This window comes from Diplotaxodon limnothrissa, linkage group LG2 (assembly GCF_057381915.1).
Source record: "Diplotaxodon limnothrissa isolate DT_005_m linkage group LG2, D_limnothrissa_male_GT1.1, whole genome shotgun sequence".
Taxonomy (NCBI): Eukaryota; Metazoa; Chordata; class Actinopteri; order Cichliformes; family Cichlidae; genus Diplotaxodon; species Diplotaxodon limnothrissa.
Genome location: NC_140597.1, coordinates 2196904 through 2214368, shown reverse-complemented (window position 1 = coordinate 2214368; position 17465 = coordinate 2196904). Strand labels below are relative to the sequence as shown.

Below are 17465 nucleotides of genomic sequence, written 5' to 3'. Positions count from 1 at the left end.
ACCAATCTTTGGCCAGTTGTTCAGTTTTTCCCTAAATGCACGCTGAATTATAAAGGGGTGGCCATACCGAGCATTCAAAGCTTCCCAAGCTTGGTCATATGCTTCGTCATCCTTTCTGTAAAAGCTTCCCTCCAATACAGACCGTGCTTCTCCACTGATGTATTTGCGTAGGTAGAACAACCTGTCAGCTGGATTTGTGCATCGCCGCTCTATCAAAGCTTTGAAACTAGTGCTCCACTCTAAGAACTTAAGTGGGTCCCCTGAGAAGACTGGGGGCTCAGGTGCAGGAAGTCTGGTGAGGACCATTGTGTCATGCAAGGCTTGCATTAACAATGACTCATTGTTATTATTGTTTGGTTGTTTATTGTTATTATTCTTGTAGGTTTGCTCTGGTATGATTTCTTCAGGAGCTAATGGAGGACAACTGACTACCGCACTGTGTGCGCTTTTGTCTTCTCCACAGGCTTCACTTGAATCTGCTTGAGAATAAGCCTTTAGCTTTGCAGTTATTACCTGAAGATCTCGCTGATTTTCTAGTCTTTTAAGCTCTTGCCTTTGTGTAGCAATAGCCTCCTCCATCTCTATCTCAGCCTGCTTCGCGGCAAGCTGTGCAGCACACTCTGCCTTTTTTACATTGATGCTTTGCTGCTCCGATAGACAGCTTGAGCGGCAGCTACGTACAGAAGGTCGGGAGATTGTAGTCCCAAATATTGACTGAGCATATTCTCTGTCTAGCACCATGTGAAGTCTCGCATTTTCTGCCTTAGCATCAAACTCTTCTTGCCCCACTTCACTCATACGTACTTTAAGTATTCTCATCAAGTCCGCTGTTACTGCTGTGCAGGAATCAATTTTTCTTCTAGTCTCAGTAGAAGGGGCTGACTGCGATCTCATATCTTCGTATGTATTTTTCACTTGTGACTCTAGCCCTTCGACAGTATCCATCATGTCAGCTAATTCCTGGTCAGAGCACTCATCTTTAAGTTTGGAACGTGTAGCTTTAACTTGTTCTTTCCAGCTTTCATATAGTTTGATAAATTTACTCTCCTTCTGAGAGAACTCTTGTTGCTTGAGTTCTAGCATTTTGGGCGTTAACTTTCGCTCCCTTGAGGATTTCCTGGGCTCTAGTCTTGAAGTATTAGAGGCAGGCTTTTTCAACATTATCTGCTGGATTTCTATTTTAGCATGAATAGCACCTATGAGTAACTCCAATTTCTCCCTTTCAACATCATCAGTCTGTAATTTCAATTGTTCATTCAATCTACTTAGCTCTTCCTTAAGGGAATCAATTTGTTCTCTGCATTCTTCAACTTGTGATTTTTCTGTGTTTACTGACATTGTACATGTTTCAGCAAACCTGCTGCATAAACAAGTTGTTGCTATATGTACATGCGATCCTGGCAAATATACAATTCTCAGTACAATCTGATTCTTGCAACAATTTGCTTAACTACACCCCTTGTTATTCTACTTTTAAGTTGAACTCTTAAACATTTTTAGAACACTTTAAACAACACCACTTGTAAAATAAAAGGGAACACTTTGGCTATAATGACAGGTTGGTTACCTTTAACTCAGTACCTTTCTTAAACAAAATAAATTATTATTTTAATAGACCTCTCCAAACTCCAAACCTCTCCATGAAGTTGTGGATATATCACAGCCCAACCTGGCGCTGACTGAAGAGCCGTTATCTTTTCCTTGAAGACCGCCAGGGATTTTACAGTTCTTGCTGTGTGCAGCGGCAGAGATTTGCAGAGCTGTAGTTTATGATGGTCAATGTCGCCCTCTATTGGTGAAGTCGTGGTCGTTGCCGTCCAAAGCGCCAATAATGGTGTTTCCTCTTTTTAAGTTTGCAAGCCTCTTTTCCGCTGTGTTCTCGAACCACACACACTGCGCTGTCAAGAACGTTTCTTCTTTTCTTATTCTGGAACATGCATTGCTTCTAACGTCGAACTTCCAGCCACGTTGGCGGTACGTTTTCACTGTAACTACAGGGGTCCAACAAAGAATGGCCACGCATCATACTGATGTCTTCGGAAATTTATTTCTCTCTCTCTCTCTCTTATTGTCTTCAGACACCGTGAAAACTGAAGAAACACAAAGTTTACAACATAAATGTTTTGAGCTTTTCAGTCTCTCATATCAGTGTCCATAAACAGTCTTGTGCAAGCAGAACAGAGAAAATGCACAATAATGGATATCACAAAAAATGTCCTCTCATTACCACTGTAGAACACGTATGCAACATTATACAAACAATATACATGAAACCATACCGTGTGCGCCTCTTGGACCACATGCAGAATAACATTAACGCTGAGGCTGTAGATGCATCTGTAGCCACGTATCCATGCTAGCTCCACAATGCCGTGGTTGTGCTCTCAACCAAACTCTGGTCATGTGACAATTACAAACTTTACCTCATACAAACTTTACAGCACTTTACATATTTAACGAACCCATATTTTGTAATCACATATTTTAGACATGTTTTTTAATTAATGTTACACTTTTATCATCTTATCTTATAAATAAATGAACTAAATTAAGCATGAATCTATCACAGAAACACAAAATAACCAACTTTATTTTAACTGTCTCAGGGACAGTTACACACAGTGTACCTGCTGGCTAAAGGTCCAGCTGCTGCATTTCACAGGGAGAAACAAGAAAGAGCTAGCTTCACTCAGAGTTGGAGAAAGATAAGAAAGACTGGAGAGGAAGAGGAGAGGTTAGATTTAAAGTGTGGTCTGCTCAGTGGGATTTTATAAACTGGAAATTTCAAGCTTACATGTAAATCCTCGTGTTTTTAAATCAGGGTTTGTGCACAAGACATTGTTTTTTTAATATCGTGGAATGTGCTACAAATCAAACTGAGGTAGACTAGCTGCTATTCAGAGGCTCCATTACAACCATGCTTAGGATCCCCCCCCCCCTTGCTGGATCCACTTTGACCCCTGACTCTGCACATTTTACTGTTAAGAGGCAAAGTCACCCTCTACAATGTAGGCAGCAGTGTGTGTACATATCTCCCTTCTGTTTCTTCAGATTCAGGCTGAGTGTAGTTATAACTACATATAATATAAAAGTATTTTACTGTGTATTTTACAGTTTTGTACTGTTCTTCTAGAACATCATTAAATTCACATAAATAGACTGATTTCACATTTCAAACGTAAATTAACGTAAAATCACTGTAAATGTAATAAAACATAATCTTCTTGTTTTTTAAATGTATCTGTCTGTACATATGCATATTTAGATTGAAATACATTCACAAATGTATCATGATCTCACAAATATCTGTCCGTTATTTGAAAGATTGAACTGTTAAATTCAAATGTAATGCTATGGAAAAGTATATAAAATGATTCTTATAAACTTTCTTTTACATCAAATAATAATTATTATTATTGTTACTTTGGGCGATCGTGGCTCAAGAGTTGGCAGTTTGCCTTGTAATCAGAAGGTTGCCGGTTCGAGCCCCGGCTCGGACACTCTCGGTCGTTGTGTCCTTGGGCGAGACACTTCACCTGCCACCTACTGGTGATGGTCAGAGGGGAATTATAAAGTGGAATTGAGGGTCTCAAAGAGCGCTATATGATTGCAGTCAATTATTATTTAAGTTAACTGTATATTTCTGTACATTTAAGTATTATGATTCATATTGCTGCATTCACTGACCTTGTTTATAAGTAATTTCATTGTTTAATCACATTAAATTGTTCCTAATTTAATGTTTAAAAGCACTTGGAAAAGGCAAAATCCCATGTAAAATTAGGGCAACCAACCGTATTTTCATTACTGGAAATAACCGTATTTTTATGAGTAAGTTATTTTCTGTTATTTTACGGTATTGTTTTGGCGCCCCAGCTGCCGGATTAGTACTGTTTTTTTAAGATGTTTTTTCTAACAGTGTACAATATCTACTGATATTATTTGTATGATAGCACAAGGTTCACAAACCTCATATAGAAACCTCCTTTTTACTGGTTTCAGAGCCTGTACTTTTTACTTTTACTTGAGTAAAGAAGTTGAATCAGTGAGTAGTTTTTAACAGTAGTATTTATACTAACACGTAAGTACAGAACGCCTGTGCTTTTGCCATCTCGTTGGTCTCTGGATTTCAGCTGGATTGGGCTGAAAGGCCGTTAAACCTGCCAGCTTTATTCCCCATTTCATAATATGTTTTATTCATATATCTGACATGTCCTTCTGCCTTATGAGTTAGTAACCCATGTAACTGTCGTTAGTTTTTCAATTGTAACATTTTCTCTATTGTATAATTCCTTCATCTTAATGCATGATCCCACACAGAAGTCTAGCCAGTCTTCATTTGGGCACATTTCAAATTGTTATTTTCATGACTCCTATTGTTTCAGTGAAGATGACAAAATGTGTTTCATCATCGTGAAAAAACGTCCTCATGATTGGTACACATGCTAAACAGGACAGCAACTCCCTACATGATGCACTGCGTACTCAAACCCTTTCTCTGACTCAAGAAACCCTAAATCATTTCTCTTGATTGGGTTATTGATTGTGCTACATTATAACTATGATGTTATGATATGTTCCCCTTTTTGTTTAAACAAGTGTTTCCCATAAATGTGCTTCACTTGTAGATGGGTGTGAGATATGTCCACGACATATGTCAGGAAAAACAAAGAAATGGCATTAATAACACAGAGCAGGACCTCCAGTCAACCACGGTCGTTTAACTGTGTTTACCTCTGTGCTGGTCAGAGGGGTGAGACCTTCCCCCTCTGTGGGAAAAAAGGCTCAGTACGATGTCAAAGAGGCCCAGATGAGTGTAATCTGCTCATATCGAACCACCAGGACATTAAGAAATATCTCTTCTATTACTGTGACATGTAACTGTCCACATCGTCTTCATGTTTATGGATTTATGGCATTCATTGTTCCTCGTGTAGGTTCAACTCCCCTCCTCTTGTTTTCTTTCTTACAGTTGAGTCAACAGACCTCTGCCCTTTACCCTTAACGTCCAGCCTTCCTTCAGCTGTCCTTAACATGCTCCGTTTCTCCACAGCATATCTCGACTCTCCAGCAGCAGCGTGGCCTCCGTTAGTGCAGCGAAAGTCTCCTCTCCGGTGTGCAGATATATTTTCACTTTTGCTGGATGCAGACATTTGGCCTGGACATCCTTTCTTTTGATTTCGTGAACATTTGCTGTCTTCATTCGTGGATCGGGACAGTTGTCTTTTTTAAAGAATGTCCGTAAAAAAAGACTTTTTGGCTCCATGCTTGTTATTTTTTGCTGTGCTGAGGAATCTCACTATTATCGACCTGGGAGGTGCTGGTGAATCTCGAGAACTAGTTTGGATGTCTGGATGTCCATTTGGGAGGTAGTTTCAGTGTCTGCTGAGCAGCTCTTTCACAACTCTGACTGTATCCTTCCTTTCACTTGCCTCTGGGACCTGGAAGATTGGAATGTTATTGGCCTGTTTTGGAGATCTTTGCGGAGAGGATCCATACCCGGTGAATTCTGTACCGCAGCACCCAGCGCTGCAACATGACTGTGTCTTGGACCATTCTAGCTCTTTCATGTCCTGGGGGGCAGGCCTGTGGCTCCCCCCACACACTATTAGATACTTAAACACAGAAACCTTATGAGCACAGCACGCTCACACACACAGGTGCCCACACACCATCTTGGTCGGCTGCTGCCTCTAAACATGTCATGTAATATTAATACTGTGTGCTGCTCAGTAACACTTATCATATGTATGTTACTCTTAGTTATACATATGCTGGTTGTTGCTATGGTTTCCCTGCTGTGTGGTTTTTTTCAGCAGGTATTCAAGCAGATTGTCTTGTTTTTTCTCTCCCTGCCAAACTTGTCTTACTTTCTTCTTTTGCTTTTCTGTCCCCCAGTTTTGTCTGTTGTGATTTTAATATCTCAAAATAAAAAAATCCTAATAAAATATGACATTATAGCAAAAGGCGTAATGGTCTACTTGAGGAACAAAGATCTGTTTTTTGGTCTTCTGACTGCCCACTAAAAAAATCTACCCTTGTCATATTCGTTCTCTGAATGACCATGTAGAATTTCTGGCAAATATTTGTAACATATTTTGGAATAATATTTCATGTTTTCCAGTCACATGACGTAGTCTGTTCGAAAACATCACCTGCTGGTGCATTCAAGTGCTCTGTGGTGGAACCTGACCAAATTATCAACCAAACAAAAGTTAACCCCCCAAAAAGAACTTTTCACGGTTAATTAATTGGCCTTTTGTGCTTTACGTTTTATTACTGGCTATGGAAGTCGTGTACATCATTGTTCTTTGTATGCTGCTGCTAAATGTCCATCTTTGCATATTCACAGACTCTCCCATTGGTTGATTTTTATCTATAAATCTCTCCTTGGGCTGGTTCCATCTTATTTATGTGTTTATATGTGTAAAAACCACAACCAATACAACCTTCGTTCGAACAAAATCATACAATTGATTGTCCCAAAAATCAGAACAGAATTGGGGAAAAAGGCCTTTAAATACGCTGCCCCTGCTTCCTGGAATAATCTGCAGAAGGAACTGAAATGATCAGAATTGGTTACCTTGGGAGAGTTTAAGTCTGTCTTAAAGGAACGAGAGAACAGCTCTTTTACTCAGTGTGATTGTTTTTAATGTACTCTTAATTTGATCTGTTATTGTATATTTTACACATGTTTGTATGGGATATTGTATTTGTTTTAAATGTTATATACCTATGTGGTATGTGACTTTTGTTGCTATGATGCCAGGTCTCCCTTGTAAATGAGATTTTTAATCTCAATGAGATTTTTACCTGGATAAATAAAGGATTAATAAAAATTAATTGGCCTTTAACATACGTCGACACGCGATAGGACAAAAAAACAAATTAAAAAAGAAACAAAATATACAAAATTTTAAGGCCATTCAAACTAGGAATGTTGCGTTATAAAGCATTTATACTGCGGGCATACATAAAGCATATTTCCTTTCTTAGCACTAAGTTTTGTGGCATATTTTTTATATTTACTTTTATTTCCGATAGCAACTGAAGGGGCCATGAGGTACCTTAGCTAATCGCCTCCAACGGCAACCAGCTGAGAGAAAGGGTAGAGAAGACAAGATGGCGGAGTGAGTGGGTTGTACTTTGTACAGACGGTTTCGACCCTTAAAGTTTGCTGAAAACGTCTTTAAAAGATCGAAGAAGCAACGGCACCCGCGAGAGTATAAAGATTTACTTTCGCTCTTCACTGCAGAGGAAACCTGGACAGTTTCTCCGTTGCGTTCGTTACGACGACGTTAGCTTGATGCTAACGTTAGCTAACGTTAGATTTGACGGACATTAGTTGCTACTTCGAGGTAGCTGGTTGGGTGTTAAAGGCCTTAGGCTTGTTCTAATTTAGTTCTGGATGTTTGTACGTCGATACTAACACGCCATTGAGCGTTTACCTGACCAGTTTGTGTTTTAACTAAGATTATTGTAGCCAGACGAAAGCCAGAAAACTATATATGAGATCTATCGAAGCCTGGTTCATTGGTTTTCGAAAATATTTTGTAGTAACACCTAGCCCACATTGCCCCCTGTAACACCAAGTGGATATACGGGACGCCGTATGTTCTGCTGACAATCGGGCTAAATTGCCACAGAATTTCCTAAAGCAAATCAGGTGGAATTTGATATCTGGTGGATATGGCGAGCAGCAGTGGCTCTAAAGCAGAGTTCATAGTCGGTGGAAAATACAAACTCGTCAGAAAAATCGGATCAGGATCTTTCGGCGACATATATCTGGCCATCAACATCACAAATGGAGAGGTAATATGGTGCATCTTTCTACATCTTGGATTGTTTAGCTGTCTTCTGGAAGTTGCTAAATAATTTTACCGAATATGACGGTAGCTTTGTCCTATGTGTGCGATAACTTTATAGGTTGGAAAGTGCACAGCTTCTATTTATCTGCTAGGGTTACACAATACTTTTAGCTGCATTCAGTTTATGAATCCCTGGATGTTAGTAGTAAAAAGAATGGTAAATATTGAAGTGTATTTGTTGTCGTGTTTCTATTTTTCAGGAAGTAGCTGTTAAATTGGAATCACAAAAGGCCAGACATCCGCAGTTGTTATACGAAAGCAAACTATACAAAATCCTACAAGGCGGTGTCGGGATTCCACACATCAGGTAAGGAGACATGGTTGGGCGGCACGGCGTCTGTGTCGATACTAACATGGAAACATTTATTTCGGTCAATAAATCTCGTCCCGTCTGCTCTGGGAAAAAGACGGCTAACAGTGATTGTGAACCCTGCTGGCATTAGGCCTGCTAATCAGCCCAACAGCTACGAGGACACACTGTGTATTATGTATTTCCAGCCACCGCTTTCAAACGCTTCCCTCTCGGTTCCGTTTGACACTTTTGGCTGCGTGGTGACAGCCGTGTACAGACCCTAGGTGCGTACTTGTATCCTGAATTACAGCTGTTACGGAGCGGAAAGGGGACTGTGTGATTGGAAATGGCCGCTCTTTTGTTGTGCTAGCTTCCAACATGTCCTCCGTTCCCTTGTCAGAAAATGGCGGCGGCGAACAGAAGCGAAAACAGCAGACCATGCCCAGCAGTGTGTGTTTGCAGCGCGTAAACGAAGCCTCTACAGGGCCCGTCAGCGGGGACACGTAATATTAGTTGCTGTAACTGCTAATAATAACCATTTAGGGTGAGCGGTAATCTTAAGTACACTAGCTGCGTCCCACTTCCACACTGTATATTTGAACTATGCAGTGTGTACACTTCAGTCCGAGCACCAGGGTCGCGGTATTTCACCTCTTTGTTCACATCGTCTGTGCCAGAAAGACTGCTTATGATGACGTTTTTGTTTCATTAGTCGTGAGTTGGACCGGTTGTTTTGATGAAAGCATTACATTTTCTTTAGTGTATGTTTATTTAGAACAGATGTGACACCACAATAATTTAGATTCCTGACAGGTCTTACATGCCTTGATTACCAGCATTAATAAGGAATTGGGTAGCTGCTGTTAATGATGTGACCCGTGTTAAATGTAGGGCAGGCTGCAGCTGTCAAAGGTCAACTGGATTTTTCTTTAGCGTGCTGGAAGGCAGAAACTGGAGGCGGATTTCCTCATTTCTGGTTCATTTTTTGGTTTCTGGTGTAACACCCGTCCACTCATGTCCACAGACGAACATATTTGAAGGACCATTTTTAGCCATTGGTAACTACAGAGCAAACAAACTTTAATGCAGTGTGAACACGAGTCACTACTGACCATGATAGAGGAGGGACGAGCCATTTAATTAGCTTGGGTCACTTTGTCATCGTGGCACGCAGTGTGAAAGTTGGATAACGTGTGTTTTTTGTTTGTGGTAGTCATTGAACTAGAGTTTTAATTAAAAGCTGGAATCCTAATTTTATTTGTATTTTTTTTTTAATATTCATGTGTAATTGGTCAGGGCAAAATGTAGGTGACAGAAATAAACAAGACTTCTATTAGAAGATCCAAAAGGCATCAAGACAGGATGAGCTGGGAAATGAGCAGCGCTGACCTGGACCTGCCCCTCATCCTTATCGCTTTTGAGTCCACCCTGCCGTGCAGATCTAGTTCAGTCACTACTCTCTGGGTAAACCCACAGAGACCGGTTGAGCTGAGCTTCAGACTCTAACTGTACCTTTGAATGTTGTTTGATATAATTGATCACTGAATACACAGGAACACATTTCAATAAGAAGTATTCCAAAAACAGACTGCATTTTAAAATGCCTGCACACAGTCTGCATCATCACTCCTGCTGAAGAACAGATTATTGGTGTCCCTCAGCTGGACAGTCGCTCCCTGAAGATGAGTGCTGATCACCTGCTTTGTTCAGCTGCTCTTGATACTGTTGCTCCTTTTAAAACAGAGTGTGTTAAACCTAAAAAAGGTGCCTGGCTAAACAACGTGACTCAACGTGCTGTTAGAAACGAAGAAGAGAAAACCTTCAGCTCTCCTTTGATATGTTAAGCCCTGTTTGGTTAGCAGGATGGTGTTAGAGGAAGGATTTTAGGACAGAAGTATTTATCAGACATCATCTGTAATTCCTGTCACAGACCTCGTGTCTTATTAACACCATTAGTTCTGCTATCAACCACCAAACACTTTCCAGGGTCTCCAGCCACCTGTGAAAACTCTTGTTTTTTGTCAATAAGGTCACTGCTATCAGGTCTCATATCACTCCTCCAGCTTCTGTTCCCCCAAATTTATCAGCTGTTGGATGCCTTTGAGCCTGTTTCTGTGTCGCCTCGACATTATCCCCACTCGTTATTTTAAAGACGTCTTTGAAACTATTGGACCTAGTGTGTTGTCCATTATTAACACCTGTCTTCTAATGGGAACTGTACCAACTGATTTCAAGCACGCCATGGTGCAGCAGCCATTTCTCAAAGAAATATATTTAGGTAACGTTTAGACATTGTGTCTTCACTCAGATATTCATTGTGACAAAGCGTGATAGTCAATAGTTTAATTAAAAAAAGAAAGAAAGATTAACCTGTCTTTGGCATTTCGACTTCATGCATCAAACTATCCAAAGCAGCCACGTGATAATGTTCATATTTGACCTTCAGAACAAGCTGCTGATCATGTACCGTTTGTTAATGCTCCTGGCACTTGTTTTAGCATTTAAGTGTTCTATTAAAGAAATAAAAGAATTCATTTTTCTTTTTGTATCTTAGACTTGTAGCTGGATTTTCTAAGGTCAGCGCTCGCAAGCAGGTTTCATACCCGAGGGGAAAATCCCTCCAAACTAAAACAGACACTTTTCTTTCATTGGTTACAAAATGTACCACATGAGCCAATCAAAAATGATGTGGCAGCACGTGGCATATGGTTGCTTAGAAAGAGAGGAAAGTTTTGGGAGTGATGGCGAGTTTGAAATGTGAGAGATTTGACATTGAATGTGTTTGGAGTGTGTAGCTGGTGTGTAGCGTAGCCATTTGTTTTGTGTGTTAAAACAATGAGACGACTAAAAAGCCACCAAAGCCTTCTGTCACTGTACATGTAGAACACAGTTGTGGGTGCTCTGCACCAACTGTGTATGGAATAAAAACATAAATGTTAGGGCAGCAACAATACACCCGTCTGTCTTGTGGTGGACAAGAACTATCAGGAATAATTAGTGGCGTCTTGTCTCCCCGATTGTTCTGTAGTAGAACAAAAAAGGAATTTGCTGCAGTTTTATATGAATGGTTGGACAGAACTTTGTTGCCCACCTTATATTTCAAATAATGAAAAGCTTTCTTTCAACATGTTGGTGGTTTTCACATTAAATTGAGTTGTTTTGGGGGTTTTCTTTCAACTTTTCCCTACTTGGACTAGATTGTCAAACGTAGAATCCAAGTATGCTCGCCCCCGACCGGTCGCAGCAGATGGCCCCGCCCCTCCCTGAGGCTGGTTCTGCTGGAGGTTTCTTCCTGTTAAAAGGCAGTTGTTCCTTCCCGCTGTCACCAAAGGGCTTGCTCATAGGTGTGATATTTACCTGTTTTCTTTGTGTCATTGTAGGGTCTGTAAAGCGCCTTGAGACAACTGTTGTGATTTAGGGCTAAATAAATGAGATTAACTTTTATGATCCTTCACATCAATTAAAATTTGTATCTATAGCACTCTCCTCAGCCTTTGGCAGTACTACGTAGATGAATGGTCTCTAGCAACATACATGAACTGTGATTAGGCTGAACGGCCATGTCCATCTCAGTAATGTATGTGTTCATTTAATAAACTACATCTAAATTGAGCCTGCATCTGTTTGTTGAAAGACATAATTACACACTAATCAGTGGATATTTAGGAGTACTGCATTTGTTTTTTCCCAGTTAAACTGGACTTTCAGTGAAACGACTGACTTTGGTGTTTAACAGTGTGCTAAACGGCAGCTTTTCTGACGTGTTTACATTCTGGTAGTCATCTATTCATGTCATATACCGTGTCGTCGGGGTCTAAGGAGAACATAGTCTGGTCAGATGAGACTGAAATTAAACTCTTTGGATGCCTCAGTACACACAGTGTTTAGAGGCCAAAGACACTGCATATTAGCCCAAAAAGAGGGAAGTCTGCAGCTGGGAACATAATAGCGTGGGGCTATTTTTCATACGGCACTGTCATGCTTCATTGATGGAAGGATTAATGTACTGAGACGTTCTTGACAAAAATCTGCTGCCACCTACTGAGGATTGCCAGTAGCTGTGTCCAACTCTGTGATCCCACATAGTTCCTCATTATTACACATCATTTATGGACATCTATGGTTTGAATTTGCATATGTGGATTAGAGGGGTTGTTACCAACATCTGGTGAGAATTTCCTGTCAACAGTTGCTTTGTAATGCTGTGGAATGTTTTCTAGGGTGATGTAGCCTGAAAATCCTATAAAAGCCTTAATAGCCACTAGTATGGGTTATAAAATGGTTGTAAACCATAAATCCCAGTTTAGGCTTGTTTCAATTTGGCTTTTTTGTAGTTTAAGTCTAAAGTAAGTTTCCACTTTAACTGTATTGCAAACAAGCTGTGTTCAGTGAGTCTTGGTGCTCATAGTTCTGGTTTCATGTTGAAACACTCTTGCCTACAGCCTGCGCAACCTGCTGATCTTGCTGCCTCTCCTACATTCCTGCTACGGTCTGACTTGACTTTTATTCAGGCCCCACCTATACCAGTTTGTGCAACTTCTTCACTGTGGCTCGGGCTTTTTTTGTGTGTAAAGAAGTGACTCAAGCCTTGTGTTGGGGTCATGATTATGGCCTGTGAATGTTACAGACTTCAAAATCATGGTAAAGCTGTCAGTTGTGTGCATATTGTGACTATAGTTGATTCCCACCAGGCTTATGGATTGAAAATATATCGTGCCATAAGATAATTATGGCAGTTACAGGTAGGGTTGTTCCTGGGAATTCATTTCTTAGTCTCTTTTTTTTCTTTTGGTCTCGTTTAGTTGACTCATCAGCTCGTCTAAAACTAAGAGACTGATATTCATTGAATTAAGTCCCTGTTTAATGGGCAGTGTCAAAAAGGCATTTGTAACCGTTAATTACATTCCTTAACAAGGAATCATGACGCTTGACCCTCATTGCCATACACCTTTCATCCCCACCCGGTTTATTTAAAGTATCGTCATCATCGTTTATTTATATAGCACTTTATAAACACACCTGGTAGACCAAAGTGCTGATCGATACAAATATAAAATAATACAAAAGCAAAAACCAAACATAGCAATAAAATTGTCAGTTACCCACAGAGTGGTAACTGTAGTATAAATTGTCAGTCGACCCTGTTACACCTTCAGTATTACTTCAGTCAAATGCAGTGCCACAAACTGTTCTCTTCATTTTGAAATGTTGCCTCTAGACCTTGTTGACATAAGAGTATAGCCTGTTCTGAGTGAAAACAAAATGAAACTATGAAGTTAACGTTAGTGAGACTGCAGTTTTGTTTTAAATCATTTGAGTTTTTTCAGTGGCAGCACACAATCACACCCGTTTCCCTCTGGGCTCAAAATTTCCCCCAAATCTTTGATAGTTTAAAAAATATAAAGTGGATTAATCACTCAGTTATGTTACTTTTAATTAAAAGTTTATTCAAACACAAAGATTTCATTATTCCATTTCAAATCGAAGGTCAATAAACACCCTACTTCCATTAGCACCTATTTGGATTCGCCAAGTCATGGGACATCATAGCACGGGCCTCAGTGAAGGCAGACTTTAATGACAACTGAGCCCTTCCTCAGTTTCCACCATTTACAGGCCAACGGCATACAAAGTAAAATGTCACAGGTATCATTTTTCGCCCTCGGAGACCTTCTGTAATGTTATGGACAACTCAACAAGTTTTTTTTTGTTTTTTTTTTAATGTGCACCAGCATGGTTGCCACTAGGGCTGCACGATTTTGCATAAAATGAGAATCACGATTTTTTTTGCTTAGAATTGAGATCACGATTCTCTCACAATTTTCTTTTCCAGTATAAATATTTATTGCGCTTATTAACTGCACATCAACTTCGCAACAGTTGAGACATAAAAACAACAAATGTCTCATTTTGTCGTTGCCAAATGTTGTACTGCTTGAGATTCCGTCTCCACCGTTGCTCGACGCTGCGTGTACAGAGCAGGTAGTGCAACAATAGAAAAATAGTTGCGGGACGGCACTGTGTAGCGTTTGTCGAGGGTGTTGATCATTTTCCTAAATCCCTTGTTTTGCACAGTGTTGATGGGAGCCATATCTTTGGTCAGGTGATAAGTGATAGCCTCCGTGATTTCTTTGTGCCTGCGGGAGTTCGACGTGTATAGGGAAGCGCTGTATAAGGTTCCCGTTATTGATGTTTGGGTGGTTGACCGGGACGGATTTTCTCCTGTCACTTTCTTGTCATCCCTGACGTGCTCTCCGTTGTTTTTCCCTGCTAATTTTAGCAGCCAGCTTCTGTATCACGTGGTAGGAAGAGCGAGCGCTTGTTTTCATGCAGATTACGTCCCGGATCAAAATGCGGTACAATCGTCTTTTTTTTTTTTTCTTTTTTTTTTTTTTTTTAAATCGTTGTCATTTGGAAATGAGATCGCACATAAGTATGAATTGAGATTAGGGCTGCCACAAACGATTATTTTGATAGTCGACTAGCCACCGATTGTTTTTGCGATTAGTCGACTAATCAGATCATCATCCATTGGACGTAAAACTACAGCTTATTGCACCAGCAGCATCTGCTCTTATATAACTATCATTAGCTTACAGCTTGAAGTGTTTGTGCTAACTAAAAATAAAGACAAGATGGTAGTTTATTAATTTTTAATGAAATTTGCAGATTGTTTCGGTGAAGTTTAATAAACTCCTTGCTTTCTAAAATATAACAGGACAACGGAGTATATTCTCCAGCGTCTCACACTTCTGATAATCAGCTGTCTGCTTGACAGTTTTAGCTGTGCAAAAACTATAACTTTAATCTCAGCCAAACCGATTTACTCAGGAACAAATAAAATACTAAAGAAAGCCAAACAATAACATTTTTAAGTTATCTAAGTGACTCATATATATTTAACCTGACTAGCGAAAGACGGCGGTGGGTTTGAAAACGATTTGCCGGGAGTCCGGTGTTCTCACGGCTCTAGTTAGCCTAGCCCCCGGCTAGCTATCGAGCTAGTGGGTAACAGACGTCTCCGAAAACGTCGGAGCGCTTTTGAAAATATGCGGTGTCCTGATAAACTGAGCAGATATTTGAGGTTTACACGGCTACATTCTCGCCTGAAAATATGTTATTTTGTGACCCAGAAAGAATAATAAGAGTAAAGTTAAAACTAACTAGCTGCCGCCATTGTTGACAACTGCGCTGGGCTGCGCTATGAATTCTGGGACACAGCTGCTTCTTCTTCTTCGGGGTTTAACGGCAGCTGGCATCCTTGTACATGCAGTGCTGCCATCTTCTGTTTCAGTCCGTTATTACACTCTTAAATCCTGCTATTATTCCTGCGTCTTTTGTGATCTTACAAAGCTTCAAACGACGCGTCGACTATTAAATCAGTCGTCGACGATTTTGATAGTCGACGTAATCGTGACTAGTCGACTAATCGTGGCAGCCCTAATTGAGATCGTGATTTTCTAACGATTAATCGTGCAGCTCTAGTTGCCACCATGTGTAGCTGGACCTGGTGTTACATACTGCCCATATTTTTGTGAATGTGTGTGTGAATGGGTGGATGACTGGATATGTAAAGCGCTATATAAATACAGGCCATTTACCATTTTACTGCCCATATTTTTGCCACAGATTTACTGGTTTACTAGCTGTAGCTTCTTTACTGAATAGGTGCACATCAGTAAGAATCAACATACCCACATATGTCTGTACTAAGGCTGCCACAAACGATTATTTTAATAGTCGACTAGGCACCGATTGTTTTTGCGATTAGTCGACTAATCAGATCATCATCCATTGGACATAAAACGTACAGCTGCATCTGCTCTTATATAACTATCATTAGCTTGCAGCTTTAAGTGTTTAAGGTCTGTGCTAACTAAAAATAAAGACAAGATGATAGTTTATTAAATTTTAATGAAATTTGCAGATTGTTTCGGTGAAGTTTAATAAACTCGGCCGTCTGTTCTTTATGTAAAATATAACAGGACACTGGAGTAAACTCTCGAGCATCTCACACTTCTGATAATCAGCTGTCTGTTTGACGTTTATTCAGCTGTGTGAAAACTAACTTTAATCTCAGCCAAACAGATTTACTGAGGAACCAATAAAACACTGGAAAAGCCAAACAATAACATTTTTAAGTTATCTAAGTGTTTGGACAGTCATCACGGCGTCGCTGTAACCTAATTGGCCTACAAATGCGGCCTCCGAAGGATGCAGCCGCTAAATTTGGACACAGCTATGAAACCTGACACAGCTTCTTCTTCTTCGGGGTTTAACGGCAGCTGGCATCCCTGGACATGCAGTGCTGCCATCTTCTGTTTCAGTCTGTTATTACACTCTTAAATACTACTACTACTTATTCCTGCGTCTTTTGTATCTTACAAAGCTTCAAACGACGCGTCGACTATTAAATTTGTCGTCGATGATTTTGATAGTCGACGTAATCGTGGCAGCACTAGTTTGTACGTCCATTCAATTCATCTTTCTACGCTTGTTGGCATACACATTTGATCCCTCTTTGTTTGTCGTGTTGGGCCTCACCTCTTCAATAAGGTAGCTGTAGCTTAGGAGGTGGAGCAGGTCATTTACTAATTGAAAGGTGGTGCTTCGATCCCTGACTGTTCCAGTTTGGATGCCAAAGTACCCTTGGGCAAGATACTGTAACCCTAAGTTCCTCTCCAATGCAACTATTGGGGTGTGGATGTTAGAAAGCACTTAGGTGTAGAAAAGCTTGTCTGAATGGGTGACTAAGGCATGTCATATAATACTTTGAGTGCTTGTTGTTCTTGTTATTACATTTTATACAGTTGTTATCGGTGCCTTTAAAGACGTGGTTTAAAAGTGCAGTTTGGTCTGGAGATCTGGTGTAAGTGCGTTCCAAAGTCTTGGGACAGAACAACTAAAGGCTCTGAGTCCCATGGTAGTCAGGTGAGCAGACAGGGGAAGATGAGCAGAGTGTACTCTGAGTACGTATGGAGAACATTTGATAAAGACAGGCGAGCAGGGTTATAAAGGACTTTGAAAGTGATGAACAAGATCTTGAAATTGATACTTAGGTGAACTGGAAGCCATGGGAGCTGTTTAAGAACAGGTGTTATGTTTCAGCAATTCTAGCTGCGATTTCATTCTTTTGCCTTTTAATAAAATTAACAGTTACAGTGTTAACTAAACGATGAGGCGACTTGTCACTGGGACCTGAGCACCTGTGGACGTGGGAAGTATAATCCCTGTATAAGTAATCTCGGTTCAAGCTGTAATCAGTAAAATTGAGCTTTTAGAGAGGTATGAAAGCACATCAATGC

General features: G+C 40.3%; 1 protein-coding gene across 4 annotated transcripts in view; it reads left to right on the top strand.

Moving 5' to 3' along the window:
- Positions 1–7101: 7101 nt before the first annotated feature.
- Positions 7102–17465, top strand: part of csnk1a1 (casein kinase 1, alpha 1) — a 31648-nt gene continuing 21284 nt past the window's right edge. For all 4 annotated transcript variants that reach the window (XM_085359658.1, XM_085359650.1, XM_085359667.1 and 1 more), the window contains exons 1-2: positions 7102–7812; positions 8069–8175. In XM_085359658.1, coding sequence (XP_085215784.1) covers positions 7690–7812; positions 8069–8175 — 230 coding nt within the window. In that variant the 5' untranslated portion in view covers positions 7102–7689. The remainder of the gene's footprint in view (positions 7813–8068; positions 8176–17465) is intronic.